Source organism: Rhinolophus ferrumequinum, chromosome 2 (genome assembly GCF_004115265.2).
Source record: "Rhinolophus ferrumequinum isolate MPI-CBG mRhiFer1 chromosome 2, mRhiFer1_v1.p, whole genome shotgun sequence".
NCBI classification, from domain to species: domain Eukaryota; kingdom Metazoa; phylum Chordata; class Mammalia; order Chiroptera; family Rhinolophidae; genus Rhinolophus; species Rhinolophus ferrumequinum.
The window spans coordinates 90226604-90243537 of NC_046285.1; the positions used below are offsets into that span (position 1 = coordinate 90226604).

The window sequence follows — 16934 nt, forward strand, 5'->3', positions numbered from 1 at the left end:
AACATTATGGCACATGCCTTGTAATATTCTTATAAATTGTTTGTTTTAAATTAGCGGACTTGTATGAAAACATTTTGGACTCTGTAACAGAGTGCATATGTTATAATACTTTTGATTTTCACTGAGCAGATAAAATTAGTAAACTCTCACCTTAAGGGTAACATCTTTCATCCGTCCCTCGAATTAGTGCTCCTCATTTAAAGCATGTTTGTTACTAAAGCAAAAGAGGGTGTGTTCCTTTTCCTTTGGCAGTATTTTTAGTAGCATTTCCAATATACTGATGGGTTTCACATTTTCTAATCATGTATCTCAAGGTAGGAAACATAAGTGTTGAATAAGTGGTACTGTAATACCAATCTGGAAAGGAAGGAGGGTGAAACATTCTGGCAGAACTGTTGTGTGACAGATGTTTGATCTTTGATTTGTCAGGAATAAATAAAATTCAGGCTGACCTTAACCTGGAGAGAAACTCCACAAACTTGGTAGACAAAGCACGTACAGCAGCATCCAGAGACTTTGGGATGAGGCCCAATGTAAACACTGTCCCTTCATTTAATTTATTATGCATAGTATTAGCAGTGATTCAAAATTTTATAGAATGTTCTACACTGGTTTTATCAGGTAGCTAATAACTTACATGTCTAAGTGGTGCCTGTTGAAATAAACTTGGACTCGATGTAGAACTTGGACTTAGCTGTGTCTTCATAAGATTTTACTTTTAATTAAATGTCACATTCAAAATAAGTGATGACTGAGTTGTTCCTGGTCTGGTAATAGACTGGAGGCCTGACGATCACACAAGCACAAATCATTTCACTCATCACGCAGACCACATTCTTGTCTAATTGGCATAAAGGGATGTTTTCTACTTTTATTTACATTGAGTGATATATATAAAAAAAAGACTGACTTTAAAATATGGGAAATATGATCATATTACTTGCTGTTTTATAAATATTAAAGTACCATAGGTAATTATTTTACTTTTATTAATAAACTATTTTGATGAGAATTTATACAATAAAATGTATTTAAATTATATTTGGAGTTGCAAGTCCAATATCCTCTTTTTAAGATTACCACATGCTACTTCATTTCAAACAGTGTATTTTGGAAAAAATATCATATCTGTTTTTAAAACAATAATATATTTATATCAGCATAAACTTTATGTCACAAATATTTCCTGTTTAGTGTGATGTATTCACTTTAATTTTTTGGTTAGTCTAGGTCTTTATGTTTGACATTTGGGAGAATCTCAATATAATGTGGTTAATTTTGCTTAGTGCTATGGTTCAATGACAGGTGAGAGTGTAATGGTTATAAAATATATATGACCTCACCTTTATGGTCTTCCCAAGCTCATCATTTTTTTTTTTAACAATTCCTTACAAATCTTCTCACTTTTAGTTCTCTTTTCCTTTGTAAACCTGATTTGCTCTTCTTTTAGTTCGCATTGCCTATTTTGAATATGAGGTAGTTTTTGAGTACCCGTAATTTGGATGGCATATTGTACATTTTATGTTCACTTGTGGAATTCCTGTTTGAATTGAAACACACATGCACACAATTGCTGAACAACCACATTGTATCAAAGCTTTTTACTCAAAAGTCAGTATGTCACTACTTTATGCAAATTTTTGTAGGTTTGGCAAGGTATATGTTCTCAAAAATAAAATAGTCTACAGAGAATAAAAATAGATTTAAAACTGCTTTTTATTGGATTTAACCAACAGAAACATTCATGGAAATATATAAATAAATGTTTATTTACTTTATTTTAAAATAGCATGGACTCTTTTAGCATGTACTCTTTTCCAGACCCTTAGCTCGGTGGACAAACTAAGATGAATAAGATATTTTTTTCCAACAATAAATACTCCAGTAGAGAAACAGGCATGCACACAAAATTGAGCATATGTTAATTGCTACAGGGAAATAGAATAGCACTAAATGGACGTGAATAAGGGAATATAATGTCTTCAAGATAATGTGGAAACTAATTTCTTTGCTTATTACAATTATAAAATCTGTAACATATTTTAATGCAATGCATTAAGTGCTCTAAGAGAAAGTACTACAGGATTTTAGAAAATACCGAAGGGTATGGATTACTGCCTGGAGGACTCAAGTAAGTCTTTAACAAGAAGTGATAGGCATGACCTAAGATGAGAAAAAAGAAAAGGCTCCAGTGAATAAGGAGAACAATTCAAAACTACATAGAGATATAGGAAAGTGGGGCCTAGTTGCTAAATTTCCTCATAGTTGAACTATGGTGTATGTTTTATTTTTATTTGGTTTTGCTTTCATACCTGGTAAGTGGCAAGAAATAAAGTTGAGTCAAGTCAGGTCATGGCCAGACTGTGAAAGATGTTACATGTTAGCTGTGAAGGAGTTTGGGTTTTGTCTATACACAATGGGAAGTATATTTTTATTACAGAATGGTAAATATGTTGGATTGTCACAGTACATCCCAGTGCTGATCACATTTTAAAGTTCACATGGATCAGCCTGTGATCTAGTTAAATTTTAGATTGTCACCCCAATAAACTTTAATTAAAAAATAAAAAGAAAAAAAAGTTTAAGTCCTACATCAGATATATTAAATTAGAGTTTCTAGGGATGGGTCCAAAACCAAATCAAAACCAAAACAAACAAACAAAATGCAGAACAGCAGAAACACACAGACACACACACACACTTCCTCAGATGTTTCTCATGAACCCTAACCCCAATACCCGACTTGGTGCATTTTCTAGACCACTCACTAGACCAGGTTACCAATGGTGAGAATAAAACAGAACCATATTTAAAGGAAAAGTGAGTTGTATTTCATGAGTTTTATATGTCAGAGAGAAGAGGTTCAACAAATCTTGGATGCTTCTTTTTTTTTTTTTTTAATGGGAATGGGATTCAATAGATAATAATAGCATAACTTAAGATAAAGAAGAAAGAATGGGATAAGACAGGAAGAGAATGTTCTTGGGTTTTGATATGCTGACTTTGAGAAATGCAAACTTTTTTTTCAAAGTAAAGAAGTATAATAGGTATTAGCAAATATGTTTACAGACCTCAAAAATGATGATAGGGAAGTACACACACCTACACACACATTTTATCTATAATTAATATATGGACAGGATGGTGGGCAAATTGAAAGTGAGTTTTGATTGTTTACAATGGGCCTAATTATCCTGGGCATTTTATATATATATATATATATATATATAATTATCTTTTCCAGACCCTTAGCTCGGTGGACAAACTAAGATGAATAAGATATTTTTTTCCAACAATAAATACTCCAGTAGAGAAACAGGCATGCACACAAAATTCATATATATATATGTATATATATATATATACACACACACACACACACACACACATATGTATATGTATGTATATATACGTATATGTGTGTGTGTATGTGTGTGTATATATATATATATGTATATGTATAAAGGGCATTATTGAAGCAGTTCAGATCACAGACATGGAGCACAAATGGCTGGTTCAAATCTGGCTTTACCACACATTGGATGAGTGGCCCTTAACAAGTTGTGACACCATCCTTTGCCTCAACATCCTCATCTCTAAAATTGCCGTAGCTATTTTACGTAGCTATTTTGCATGTTTAAACATGCAAAGAGCTATTTTAAATGCACTGCTTAAAACAGTGCCCAGCAAATAGTAAGTATGATGTATGTGTTTGCAGTAGAGGAAGGGATGTAGAATTCCAAGAAAAGAAAACCAAAAGGAGATTACTAAGAAATACAAATATTTAAAGCATATGCGGAAGAAGAGATGAAATTGAAAAGACTCAAATAGGGATAATCAGAAAAGTGAGCAGAGGATATATAGAGAGGGTTAAAGAACTGTTCCAGCAGTGACTTATCCTCAGTTAAATTTAAAAAAAAAAATTGTATTGGCTATGAAAACTAGAAGGTTGTGGTTGACTTTAGGAAAAACAAAGTTAATCAGTTGAATCAAGAAGACAGAAGTAAGTTGTCATAGAATAAATAATGACTAGGAACCTGGAGAGTTTGTTCTTTTTTTTGTTTGTTTTTTTGTTGTTTTTTGTTTTTTATTTTTGTTTTTTGAAAAACAATGTAATGAACCGAAGTAGGATATGCCATGGTAGTTTGAGAGATATGGAAAATAATGATTTTTCTTTTTGTTTTCTTTCTTTTTTTTCTTTTTTTTTTTTGCTTGTTTCATTTTTTATTAATTTTTAAGAAGAATGTGGTTAGACATTGGCTATAGCTTGAGAACAAGGGACCAATAGAAAGAGAAATGTTAATGAGGCAAACCAGTTGTTCTTAGAAGAATCCAGGTGATCTAGCAACTGAGTTATTTATTTTCCTAACTTGGGTTGAGAAGATTGGAAAAAGTTTGAGTACAAAGAAAAAAAAAAATGGAGGTGGAGAGGAATTACACTAAAAAAGTCAATTCTTTGGTAAACTTAGGTAGAACAATTTATTTAAAAAACAATTCTGATAAAATGTTCACAGCCATCAAATTTCCTAAAATGTTTGGTTTGAGTACTTCTTTCTTAAATGATCCCAAAATTCTGAGTTTTCTTGAACAACGTGGCAATTTCCAAGACCTGATAACCCACTTTGGCTGTTGTAGTACAGTGACATGAAAATTTAATAATGAAAACGTGAATAATTAAATTATGTACATAATTCTCTCAAAGAAAGTAAAATTTAAAAATGTTTCCAATGCGAAAGTCATATTAATTTGGTAGAATCAATAAATTATAAGGACCTTCTTCTATGCATTAGACCCCTTGAGAGTTTCTGTAATTATGAAGTAAGCTCATTAATTCTCTAACTCCTTTGATGTGGAGGCCAAGGAGGGGGAAAAGTACCTGCTTGAAAAATGTTACAGGTCCTTGTACCAAGAAACATCAGTGCCTAAGCTGTTTCTTCATGTCTGATGGAATTTTAAGTGAATTCAACTCCGCTTTGTGTTAGGCATATAGACTAAGTTGTCAGTTTTTAAATCTCTTCAAGTGATGAACTGGTCATTTTAAATGCCATGTTAAATGTATCAAATTGTAAAGGGCTCTTGGCCTCCTGGTGGAATTTAAAAATATCAATGGCTTCATTGCATTTCTATTCCTGTAAGTTAAGAATGTCGCTTTTGAATATCTGTTATTTGATTTGTATGCTTACTTAAATTATAAATATGAATTCAGACTTTTTTAATGATAGCTGTTATTTTTGTTAAAATGTTGCCTATGTTATATTTTGAAAGTAATTTTCACTTACGAAATAAATTATAGCTACCTATTTTCCCCTCCATTAGCTCTTCTTCTGAAATTTGTTTTCACGTTGGTGACTCGCATTTCACTGAAGTAGAAAATCTTAACGTCTTTTGCTTTTCCCTTTTTCACTAGTGTTCTAATTAATCACAGATAATTCCTATTATTAATTTTTTGTTACATGTATTTCCACCTTTCCATATTCTTTACCACCAGCCATCTTAGATCCCATCATCATGTGAAGTGTTTGTCCCCTTAATTCAATTTGTAAGTCATCTTATATTTATTTATTTGGACTAATCTTTACTCAATGTCAATTTTGTCTTGTTAGTTTCTATTTAAAAATAATTAGTGGGCAAAAGTTTAACTCAAACATTTTACTTTAGCTTTTGAGATCCTCCAATGTCTTTTCAAGACTATTCCACCAATGATAATATATTACCAGTATTCTACATGAGCTCAACCTCATCTATGTTGATCTACTGATTATTTCCTGGATGTTCTTTGAACATTTTTGTCCTACCTGACCTGGAATATCCTCCCTCTTTCTGTTCTTTTATTACAATATCTACTCTATCTTTATCTTTTTAAGTTTTATTGCCCTCTATAAAGTCTTCTTGAGTGTAAATCTCATAATGTCTGTAATTTATACACATCATCATGTTTTATCATTCATCTCTTTAGCTATTAATCTTTCCAAATAAATTATAAATTTATGGCTTATTATTTTTATATACCATAGCATTTAAAAGAATGATTAGCAAAATGCATATAGTCAATGCATATTTACTGATTTGGGTAGAAAAATGTTTAATTTACTCAAATCTACTTTTAAGATTGATATTATATGGATGGCTTTGAGAATAGTTCACACAGAACATGTATTTATCATGGCTCCACTTTTCAGTCTGTGAGTTTAAAACCGTTTCTTACCTTAAATGAGAATCTCTTGCGATGATGCTGGCATTTTTGACTATCCAATCCAAATTCTTACACAAAAATATAATCGACTGATTTATAAGGAATGCCATCATTTAATCAATAATGTTCCTCATATGTAGTGAATCTATGTAGCATTATGTCCTTCACAGTTTTCTTCAAAGTCATTATATCTATTCCAAATACATAAGTAAAACATCGAAATTTGACTTTTCAGCATCAATGGATGTTACTGATACATTTCAAACCCCGATCCTAAGTAGAAGTTTTAATTTGAAATGCTTAATATCATTTTTTTCTAAATGAAATGAAGTCCCCATATCATTATCCAGTTTCATTTCTTTGTGCCTAAATTGAAATGCCAGAAATGATGGAGTAACTAACTGGATAGATATCAAATATATCATTCCTGTCCACTTTTCTCTGAACACTTTTGGCCTTAGAAAAGTATTTAATTTTCTTTTGACATTTGGGTCCAAAATGAGTCTGTTAGAGGTGACCATGGGTCAAGAATGATTACAAGAAATTCTGGATGTTAAATAACTAAAGCAATGATTAAGGTTTGGCCTTAAATTTTAGTTCTCCAGATTTTTCCTAATATGCACATGTTTTAATGAATCTGTACAGATCAATTAGAGCAAATCTACCCTTTGGCAAATGTATTAAACTAGAGAATTATGAGTTTTATTTATATACTTTTAATAACTGAAATGTAGCACTGTTATCAAAATGTCCATTAAAAATATGGTCCTGATTTATGGGTGAATTGATTGTACTAAATGAAAAATTAACGAAGTATTTTAATATAAATTAACTAATTAATTTTAAGCTCGATTTCATTTTGTTACAAAGAATATACGTTATTTATTACACCTATCAACAAATCAGAGTAAAATTGTCCAGAACTATATTTGACTTTTCAAGTGCCTTTATCTTTAAAGTTCTGTCTTTTCTATAAACTGTTCCTTAGCAAAGCAAATATACTTCAAAGGTCAAAGGTGGGAATTATTTAAGTAATAACTGGCAGACATTTCTCTAACTCTCTGATATATTTAAAGTCAATTTAAGGCGACAAAGTCATTCTAAAATTGTATATTGTTAATACTGTCCTCATTGTGTACAGTAAGCTCTTGGTAAGAGTTTGTCCATTTTGTGCCATGTGTTCATGTATCATCCATTTACCAGAAACAGAAGTGAGGTTGATGAGCCTTCACTTCTGGGAATTTACACTGAAATAAGATCGAGAACTGAATATAATTATCAACAATGTAAGATTCATTTGTTTAGTGAAAATGCCTCCTGATCAGAGTTATTTATTCGTTGATGCCATTGATAGGGTTATCAAAGAATGTTTTGTAAAATTATTGATATGTTAGTTTTGCTTTGAAGATAGAATGTGGCCAGCCATGAGGGGATGTGATAAGGGAAATGAAGACAGAGGAACTAGTTTGAGCAAATGCAAGGCGGTGGGAAAGTTAGTCGGCAGAGAAGGGGCAGGGATATTTCATTCATTGTTGACTATAGCTGCAAAAGCATTGGGAGGGAATAATTGGAAATAAATTTGGAATGGTAAGTTTTATTTCAATTAAAAGTCGTATAATCATTAATTCATTGGACAAAACAAATGTACTTTGAGTACTTTTGAATAAGTGGGAAGGTAAAATTGAACAGTGTTAGAAACGCATGCAGCAGCCTGGGAAATACTTTCATGGGAAGAGAAATTAAAGGGATGAAATCAGAAAAAAATAAACCTAGAATCTGATACATCACAATCTCATATTAAAATAAATACCTCACGTTAAAATTAATGAGTGCATGTATTAGGGAAAGAGTGTTGGGAATAAACAAGAATGCACACAAGTGATATTTCAGAGGTTGTATCTCAAATACTTGAAAATTGATTGAGAATCACCGAAAACGGAACATGGATAATTTTTGGTGAAAGAGGAATGAGTTTAGTTTGCACATAGAAAAGTTGAAATTAAAATACGCTATCCCAACTGAATGCTAACTGAGGGTTTGAGAATTGCAGGATTATATTTTGGGCAAGTTGAAGATCCAAGGAGAAAAGGTAATCGATGCCATGAAATACGATGGTGTTGTAAAGGAGAAAGCAAAAGGAGGAAAGAGAAAGAGGAACAGAATCCTAATTCCTTTTTGTCTTTGAACCATATTACTAATTTTCTCTAAAGAGAAAATTTTCTCTTTTCTTCTATCCATAGGTATACCCGAACCTTCCCCCAATTATAAAACCCCTGACCACATGCCTAGAATAGTGCATTCCCCAAACCCCATCCATCTCTTTAGAATGAAGCTTCTTATAACTGCAATCTCAAATTGCTTAACTTCTGCAATTTGCCCATTGACCCTGACGGGATTAGTTACTTCTCAAAAGTCCTCTTCTGTGAATTTACCACTGAAATTCGATTTGTTTTAACTTTTAAATACTCTCTTGTTTCTTGGTTCTACTGGTTTCTTTCTATTCTCACTTCTGTGCTTTTTCTTAATCTGTTTCTGAAATATTAGACTTATCGAAGACTTGTTGAGCTCATATAATGTGCCAAGCACTGAGTATTAAGCAATCATGAATCAAAACAGGACTTAAGACTAAGAGGAAAGAATTGAAAGTCATGTGGCCCCTCCTGTTTCCCAGATAGGTTTCCTGAAAAAGAAGCAATATATCAATTGATGATAGGGAATACAAGGAAACATATTTTAAAGTGTTTAAACACATTTGACAAGTATTCCTTGATAAATGTTTTCCTTTCTCATGTTTTTGATTCTACATTTTATTTCTTTAAACATTTTTCAGCGTAATTATGTTACATTCTTAGTCCAAACCTTTTTTTTTTTTTAAAGTAAAGTTTATTGGGGTGACAGTGGATAGTAAAATTACATCTTTTGGAGCAAAAATTAATATAAGACCCGGTGTTATTTTAATGTAAGACTAGATATATAATATAATATATATTATATATATACTATATATATATATATAATATATATACACACACATATATATATATAATATTTGGTATAATATAATAAATACAATATAACACCGGGTCTTACATTAATTTTTGCTCCAAAAGACGCATTAGAGCTGATGGTCAGCTAGGTCTTATTTTCTGGGAAACAGGGTAGGTATCAAGTGTCAAATTCTGTAATACATCATCTATATATCACATTGTGTGTTCACCACCCAGAGTTAGTTCTCCTTCCATCACCATATATTTGACCCCCTTTACCCTCATCTACCACCTCCCTCCCCCCTTACCCTCTGGTAACCACTAAACTGTTGTCTGTGTCTATGAGTTTTTGTTTGTTTGTCTTGTTCCTTCGTTTCTTTCTATTTGCTGAGATTTCATGGTTCATGGTTATTTCACCTGACTCTTGCTCATAATACCTTATCTTACCATGCATTTTATTATGTCAGAATATGAGTTCAGGTTAGAGAGAACTTCATTTTTAAAAATCTTGGGTAGTCTGGGCCGACTCATGTATTTATAGTTCTTCTGAAATGGGGTTTCTGTTTACTTCTGTCTCTGAGCTGTGAGACACCCACATGTGACACTGCTTTTTAGTTGAATTTTTCAGCTTGGGGTTTTCCAAAGATTACGTGTTTATAGTTAAAATCTCAAACCTGGCATAGGGCAGAAATGTGGTTTTTTAAGGAGAAATACTTTCCTCCCACACAGGGTAGCTGAGACAACTTTCCTTGTCATTTCCCTTTTGCCAGTGGGCTGATTTATAACTATCTTTCTTATACTAAAATGAATTTTATTTTGCTCTAGTGTTATCTGGTGTTCTATAGCACCTCTTTTTCTAGACAAGTTTGGAAACTCTGTCTGTGCAATCTGCCTATCTTTTGGTTACTATGATCCACAAATTCCCAGTGCTGACGTCTACTCTAATTTTTACATTGTTTTCCTTGTGGCTCCATTACTTTACTGAAACCTCGGTATGCATTTCTGGAAGCAGGAACAGTGGCATAGAGCTTTTAGGGAGTGGTCACACTATCTTGTCCATCAAATGATTAGAATTATAAGTCTTTCAATTTGTGTTAAAACAATTTCAATTATCTTCTAAAATTATGGAATATTCAGCTTTTTTATTTCAAACTTGAGAACAAAGTTATTGAACATCTCCTTTATTTTAGTGCAGCTGTTCTGATCGCTTCACTTAACTTATTTATTTTGTGATAATCAATGTTCATTTACCTTTTCCTGTACAATGCTCCCGGTTTGCTCTGTGTATGCCTCCTTTGATGGAAGTATTTTCATACATAGTCAAAATGTAGTTAATTTAGATTTTTGTTATTGTATTAACAGTTTAGAGTTTACTCTTTCAAACAAGGTTCCAAATTTGAGGCAAATTATTTCTTTAGTGATTGCCCAATCTTGTAGCATATTTGAACCTAGCATATAAATTTGAAACATCTGTCTGAGTATGAATTTGCTCATTTACTTGACAAACACATTTCAGAATATTAGCTTGAATAAGTCCTGTATTTGGTCTGGTTGTGAAATGCATAATAAAATGTAACAGACATTTTGTGTTCGATCGTATTTTACAAAACTGCTATGGCAAGTAATAAAAAATTGGGGGGGGGAGTGTAGTCTATAGATCATATAATAAAGTCTTAGAATTCATGTTAAAAACCTAATCAATTGTTACTTAAATATTTTTTTCAGCTCTTCTTCAAGTGACAATTTCACTTAGCAAAGTAGAGCTCAGTGTGGGTGAATCTAAATTCTTCACATGTACAGGTACGTATTTCTACAAATATTTTCAGATAACTCGTTTTATGCTTTAATTATTTAGTATATATTGGCAAATTTTAAGTGATGAAAACTCAATTCTCCAAGAATAATATCTTATGTTATCATTGGGTTTATAATGATTGGATAAGTGTTAACCATATTTTGCATATTAAACAATATGAATTTTGTTTATATTAATTTTGTCATTAATTTTGACTGTGAAACAAATTAGCTCATTTATTTTGAAAATAGCTTAATATGAAATATAACATATGCACAATACTTAAATCAATTCAAATATCATTCCTGTCTAAATATTATTAGGATGAATGTAAATATTATAGCTAAGTTAGCTATCTTTGTAAAAATGCAAAAAAATAAATTAGATATGGTGTATAGCACTAGAGTTACACCTGCTGAAAATTTTAGAAAAAAGCAAATAAAATCCATCCTCATGGACAGTGATTTAAAAAAAGTAGATAGTTATTTAATTAGGAAAAAAACTGCAAGATTTCTGTGACTATTAATCAAAAATATCATATATCATAATACCTATGGGAAATTATGTGGACCTCATTCCATTTCATCATACATATGCAGAACTTTTTCAGAAGACATTTAATGTTTCTCTTTTTTATTAAATTTATTGGGGTGACATTTGTTAATAAAATTATATAGGTTTCAAGTGTACAATTCTAAAATACATCATCTCTATATTGCATTGTGTGTTCACTACCCAAAGTCAAATCACCATATATTTGATCCCCTGTACCCTTTTCTATTACCCCTCTACCCCCTCACTCTCTGGTAATCAAGAAACCATTGTCTGTGTCTATGAGTTTTTTTGTCTTGTTAATTTGTTTTTTTCAGTTTTATATATCACATATGAGTGAAATCATATGGTTCTTAACTTTTTCTGACTTATTTCGCTTAGCATGATAATCTCAAGATCCATCCGTGTTGTCGCAAATGGCACTAATTCATATTTTCTTATGGCCAAATAATATTCCATTGTGTGTGCCAAATAATATTCCATATATATACACACACACACACACATATACATATATGTATATATACACACATACATATATATACACACGTATATGTGTGTGTGTGTGTGTGTGTGTGTGTGTGTGTATCACATCTTCTTGTTCCAATCATCTACTGAAGGACACTTTGATTGTTTCTATGTCTTGGCCACCATGAATAATGCTGCATTGAGCATAGGGGTACATATGTCTTTATGGATAAATGTTTTCAGATATTTTGGGGTAGATATCCAGGAGAGGGATTGCTGGGTCATATGGAATTCTATTCTGAATTTTTTGTGGAATCTCCATACTGTTTTCCATAGTGGCTGTACCAATTTACACTCCCACCAGCAGTATATGACGATTCCTTTTTCTTCACCAACACTTTTTATTAATAGCCAATCTAACATGTATGAAGGTGGTATCTCATTGTGGTTTTGATTTACATTTCCCTAATATGTAGTGAAATTGAGCATTTTTTCATATATCCATTGGCCGTTTGTATGTCTTCTTGGGAGAAGTATCTGTTCAGATATTCTGCCCCTTTTTTAATTGGGTTGTTTGTTTTTTTATTGTTGAGTTGAGAGTTCTTTATGTATTTTGGATTATTAGCCCCTCATCAGAGGTTTTGTTTGCAAATATCTTCTCCCATTGTGTTGGTTGCCTCTTTGTTTCGTTGACATTTTCTTTTCCTGTGCAGAAGCTGTTTAGTTCGATTCAGTCCCATTCTTTTTTGCTTTTACTTCCCTTTCCTTTGAGGTCTAAATTGTAAAATCATTTCTAAAGTCAATGTCCACAAGGTTAGTACTTATATTTTCTTCTCTGTAAGTTATTGTTTTAGTTGTTATATTTAGTTGTTTGATCAATTTTGAGTTAATTTGGATGTATGGTGACAGATAGCAGTCTAGTTGTAGAAGACATTTAAATACTTAAGTATCAAATTCTAATTCAGTGTACTATAGAACTCATAAATGAACACATGATACTTCTCCTTACCTTCATCATAATTTATTTGTAAAAACCTTAACACCTAAAATTTTAAAAATTATTCATTTAGTGCCAAAATTTCTTTTTAGAGTAATTTTGAATCATTTCTGTTTCTGTTTATATGTAAGCAATTCAAAACTGGATTTAAATAGGCATTTCTGACATAAAATGCATTATAAAAGTCTTGAAAATGTCATGGCATATTTTTTTTATTATTATTATTTTTTAATTAAAATAAATAAAAATAGAAACCTAGTCAAAATAACATATCCATGGTATATGGATTATATATTATCATATAACTGTACATAACATATATTATATGTTATGTCATTTTATGTTAAGTTAATCACGTATTATGAAAAACTAATAGAGGTTATTATTCTTCATATGTTTGCCTTCTTAAAGGTCTGAATTGTTAGGTCTGTTGATGCATATTTTTGTATATTGAGAAGTAGAAAAGCAGAGACCAAGGGAGAGATTGATTCAACATTATTTTAATCACGTATTATGAAAAACTAATAGAGGTTATTATTCTTCACATGTTTGCCTTCTTAAAGGTCTGAATTGTTAGGTCTGTTGATGCATATTTTTGTATATTGAGAAGTAGAAAAGCAGAGACCAAGGGAGAGATTGATTCAACATTATTTATTGTGTCATCAGAACTTTGGAATAAGAATGTAGGTCATTGCTTCTACACCTCATCTATATTTCATGTACAAAAATGCACATAGTATCACATAATCACAGAATAATGAAATATTTAGAAGTCAATTTTGAAAATGAAAGTGTATTATTTTCTCAGTTGCATATCATGATCATATAAATTATATAATGTAACTGCCTCTTTATTACATAAGGTAAAATTAGGACATCACTTGAAAATATGAATTAACCTTGTTCAGCGGTACTGTTTAGCTCTTAATAATAAGGCAAAACAATTATTTTTTTTTCTTTTTATATGAAGATAACCAAGATCAGTCCTGTTATTACGGAACTTTCCTTATTTATGTTAAATATAGTATAAAACAAGACTCTAAAAATAAAAATGTGGGTAACCCATGCAGAAAACTCACGTGTATTTTTTCGACCACAATTGTAACTATGTTGATACTACTCCAAAGTTTACTTGTGTCATAAAACATAGACACCTACAACTCAAAAAATAAGTATGTCTTACATTTAGGATAGTCAGAGGTAATCAAACCCTCAGAGAGCTAAATGAGAGTCTATCATGTATAGCAAAGGATTTTTTATACTACATTTACAAGAAAGTAAAAAGTTCCATGGTATTTATTAGTTTGTCAGTATACCAGTCTTATCAATAAAATAACATGAAAAGTTTTATTGGAAATTATTACTTACTAGAGATGCCAAAAAAAAAAAGAATTATGACCTTCTCTGAAAATCTCAAATAAATTCTCCATGATAACCAAATTTTATACCGTATTATTCAGAATAAAATTTCTGAAATATTTCAAAGTATCCTATATAATTTACTGTATAAAATATTTTGTGTAGTCCAAAGTTAAAGTGATGTTAATTTAAATTTTATTTTGTGACTTCTATATGGAGGAGGAACATAATGAAATGCCTCCTCTAAATGAGGTATCCTATAACCACTATAGTATTATGGTCTGTTCAGAAAAGCTGAAGATAACATAATTGAGATCCATTTAAGATTTAACTAAACTTTCTTTCATACTTTTTGCACCAGCATGTCTAATTTGATATAGAAATGATACTAATTTGTTTCTGAATCCATTTCTTGGGAAAAAATAAGAAGGAACAATTTTCTTCAAAGAGGTCCTGCAGATGTTAGCTAACTTTATGCATTTCCCCCTGATACTTTTGAGTTAATAGTGTATGCTGCTTCCACAAATTATCTTTCAAGTAATTAGGTGAAATACATCTTTTTGGTGACTAAAAGCAAACACAGGAAGCTTCAGCTTTTAAAAAAAGGATAATAACCTAGATTCTGAATTGGAAAACTTAAATATATGTTTACTCTGTAATGATTTGGTTGTAATTGCCTAGCAGTATATAAGTATCATTTCAACACTTTCTAATTATCATATGATTAAATAGTTAACAGTTTTAGATTAAAATGATGAAAGTAAGCATATCAATTGGGAAAAGGGATCAAGGCTTCATATTAAAAATAGTCTTTGGCTTGATCTGTACAACTATAACAACTTGGGATATTATTTCAGAATTTAGTATTATCAAAAACCAAAGTTCATTTTGTAGAAGATTTACGTTTTTATGAGCCCTGCTTTATCAGAGAAAGAAGTTCTGTCCCGTGACCCTAATAAAGAGAATGGAACAGGTGAAAGAAATCATGTTAGTAATCCTGTTTCTTTTCATATGTGTCTATCAAGTATAATTTGTGTCTGATGCCATGTCCAAGGCAATTTCATAATTTAATGAAGTAATAATCCATAGACTAGTATGGTAAAGATTCAACTATTAGAGCTTAAATATTGTACCAGATGTTTCCTGTGGAACTTTCGGGTTTTGCTTACTCAAATGGGCACGAATCCTCAACTTTGGCTAAATAAGGATGGACATGTATTCTAACATTTGTGTTTACTTTCAATTTTGTAAGATTTTCAGATTTCCAGTCTTTTCTCATTTACATTTTTTTCTAAATTGTTAAAAGTTGTTAGATAATAAGTACATGCCAGACTGTGAAAACAAACACTTGAAACAAATTTTTAAACATTTCTGTTCCATGACTCTTTGTAGCAATTGGTGAACCTGAGAGTATAGATTGGTATAATCCTCAAGGAGAGAAGATAATTTCAACACAGAGGGTCGTGGTGCAAAAAGAAGGTGTTAGGTCACGATTAACCATCTACAATGCAAATATAGAAGATGCAGGGATATATCGTTGTCAAGCAACGGACGCCAAAGGACAGACACAAGAAGCTACAGTCGTTTTGGAAATTTACCGTAAGTCATGTATTTATTAGTTGATTGAAATTGTGGTCGTGTAAAAATTCGAACAGAATAAAATACATTTAATTAAAACTAAAACTCATTTAGAGCTCTGTGCTAATCACTGTTCTAAGACCTTAACAGTTTATGATCAGCTTGTTTGTGTTTTACCATAGTGGCTCTTTAAAATAGAATAAAGAATAGGTAATAGTTGACCGTAAACATTACAGATGGGGTCAATTATGTTGGTTGAATAATACAGATGGAGATATTTTACTGTCCTCAGGCCATTAAGAATCCACTAGATAAATAGAGAACAGTAGTTTCATTTAGTGGTATGAAATTTATGGTACTTTTTCACTCTAAAATCAAAGGTCATGAGTAGAGCAAATGGAATTGCATATGTGATAGCAGCAAGCAGTCTAGAATGAGAACTGGGGGAGGGTCAGTGAACAGGAGTAGACAGAGAAAAAGCTGAAAACTCATCTCGTGGAGAATACATGCTATCTAGCTGGATTGTTCACTGCCAGACATTTCATTAACAAGGGTTTCCACGCTTACACTTTAGTTTATGATTTGAGATGGATTGCTTCTTACATTCCTTTCCCCTTCTTACATTTAGGGATCATTAACCTGTTTAGGAGCACTGTTGACTCTCTGGGTCTGAAACCAGGCTCCATCACTTCCTTTTGTGGTCTTTCACAATCGCCTAACCTTTGTGTCTTCAGTTTCTTCATCTAAAAAATAGATAGCACAGTAGATTATTTTTGAGGACTGCACTAATTAACATTGCATAAAATGCTTAGAACAATGCCTTATGATTGAATGTGGTACGTAGTTAGCATTTCCACCAGTGGAAAATTATAAAAATGTTTAGAAAACATTTATAAGACATCTCTTCCTTATAGCTTTGTGTTTGTTTTTATTTTGTTTTGTTGTTGTTGTTTGTTTGCTTGCTTGCTTGTTTCATTCTATAAATAATTTTTTTTAAAAAAAAAA

General features: G+C 31.5%; 1 protein-coding gene across 2 annotated transcripts in view; it reads left to right on the forward strand.

Annotated features, from left to right (window-relative positions):
- NCAM2 (neural cell adhesion molecule 2) overlaps positions 1-16934 on the forward strand; it is a 457120-nt gene that overhangs the window by 253014 nt on the left and 187172 nt on the right. For both annotated transcript variants that reach the window (XM_033135548.1, XM_033135550.1), the window contains exons 2-3: positions 10906-10980; positions 15744-15950. In XM_033135548.1, the coding sequence (XP_032991439.1) occupies positions 10906-10980; positions 15744-15950 (282 nt within the window). The remainder of the gene's footprint in view (positions 1-10905; positions 10981-15743; positions 15951-16934) is intronic.